The sequence below is a fragment of the Olea europaea genome, chromosome 1, assembly GCF_002742605.1.
Source record: "Olea europaea var. sylvestris chromosome 1, O_europaea_v1, whole genome shotgun sequence".
Lineage (NCBI taxonomy): Eukaryota > Viridiplantae > Streptophyta > Magnoliopsida > Lamiales > Oleaceae > Olea > Olea europaea.
In genome coordinates, this window is record NC_036237.1 from 12,865,436 (window position 1) to 12,867,164 (window position 1,729).

General features: G+C 35.0%; 1 protein-coding gene across 1 annotated transcript; it reads left to right on the plus strand.

Annotated features, from left to right (window-relative positions):
• The first annotated feature begins 298 nt into the window (after positions 1 to 298).
• LOC111382538 (monothiol glutaredoxin-S9-like) lies at positions 299 to 1,093 on the plus strand. Its single transcript, XM_023006862.1, has one exon. It carries the CDS (start codon positions 453 to 455, stop codon positions 756 to 758), a length of 306 nt encoding a protein of 101 aa, XP_022862630.1. The 5' UTR covers positions 299 to 452; the 3' UTR covers positions 759 to 1,093.
• The last annotated feature ends 636 nt before the right edge of the window (positions 1,094 to 1,729 follow it).

Sequence of the window (1,729 nt, forward strand, 5' to 3'; positions counted from 1 at the left end):
AGCCGCTCACTTATTTTTTCCAACACTACTAAATATATTTCTTCAGATAGATTCCAGCAAGTTTTAAGAGCCACCTACCTATGAAAATTTTGCACGTCCGCATGTAATGAAAATAAAAAATAAAAAGAAAAAAAAATAAAAATAAAACCTGACCAACATGCTTATGAGGTGCGCTCGCTTTGACAATTTAATTTTTTAAACGACGTGTTTCAACCATTTTTCGGAAAAGGTGGTCCATTTTATCCCGTTTCTATAAATAGAGCAGCCACAGAACTCAAGTTGATCAAGCAAGATTCAGCTCTCGATATAGTTTCTTGCTTGCCCGCTCCTTTCGTTTTCCCTTCGGTATACAAATTGTGAGTTCAAATACTTAAACAAATATTTCTTTGTTTACTCTCTTATCATTAAAGGGTACTCATTTCTCCATTTAGCAGAATCCCAGGTTTCAAAATATGGACAAGGTACAAAAATTATCGTCCGAGAACGGTGTAGTTATCTTTAGCAATAGTACCTGCTGCTTATCCTATTCTGTTCTTATACTATTTAAAGAACTTGGGGTGATCCCTTATGTTCATGAAATTGATCGTGATCCAGAAGGAAAGGAAATTGAAAAAGCTCTCTTGAGAATGGGATTCAATGGCCCTGTCCCGGCAGTTTTCATTGCCGGAAAACTCGTGGGATCCACCAATGAAGTAATGTCCCTCCACCTAAGTGGATCCCTGCTTCCACAGCTGCAGCCATATCAGACTTTAAATTAAATCCACAATTCAAGCATTGTTCGACTAATCGGTGTTGACGGGAAGTTGTCCAACGATTTCTAACGTCAACAAGTATAATATTATGGTTTGTCTAAAATCTACTAAGAAAGTATCGTTCAAATATATTCGAAATAATAAGCTTGGCTATATTACTATAAAGAGCTCTAATGCAGTTCTCTGTCTGTGTATTTAATAGTTTTTAGTGCTTCAATTAGCATAAGCATGTAGCTTAAGCTTTGTGTCAAGCATTCGTTTGCCTAGTTAAAGAGTGAATTCTACTGTGTGTCCTAATTAAATGAAGTTAATTATGTTACTTCCTTGTGATTTTAAAAGTTTATCCATCTCATCTAAGTTATTAGAGTCTATTTATTTATTTAAATTTAGTCTTCAAAAAACTCTTTACATGCATGCCACAATCATTTTCTCATCGAAATCCAGAAAAGTTGTCCGTAGCTCCATGTCAGCTGCAACCGCATCCTGCTTCAAGGCGATGGTGTCGAGCAAACTACTTGTCTTTGTTGGCATTCGGCGATAAGCATTGTTTTGAGGGAGCATAATTTATAGACTTGACATTATGGCCTTTAGGCTTCCTTCAACAACTTTGTCCGTTAAGTAACCAGGTGAGGTTGTTACAAACTAAAGAGGACATATAGGGATATATTTAACAAGGTCAAAGCTATGACAACTCAGCAATACCAATGTGTTTCTCGGTCAAAATTCTAATTTTTATAAATAAATAACAATGAGTTTCGAACACAAGTTATTTGATACCATGTTAAACTAATGATCTACGACAGTTACTGTATTTCAGACATTAGTTAGAATGACACGAAATTTACACTCAACAATGCATATATATGTTGAAATGATTTTAACTTGACCGATACATTCAACTTTATGAGATTCCGTAAAGTTGAAACATAAAATTCTCCACTTATGTAATAAGTATATACATAAGAAGCCATGGATTC

Excerpts from the sequence above, each read along its gene's own strand:
- LOC111382538 (XM_023006862.1), top strand. The coding sequence starts at position 453 with ATGGACAAGGTACAAAAATTATCGTCCGAGAACGGTGTAGTTATCTTT.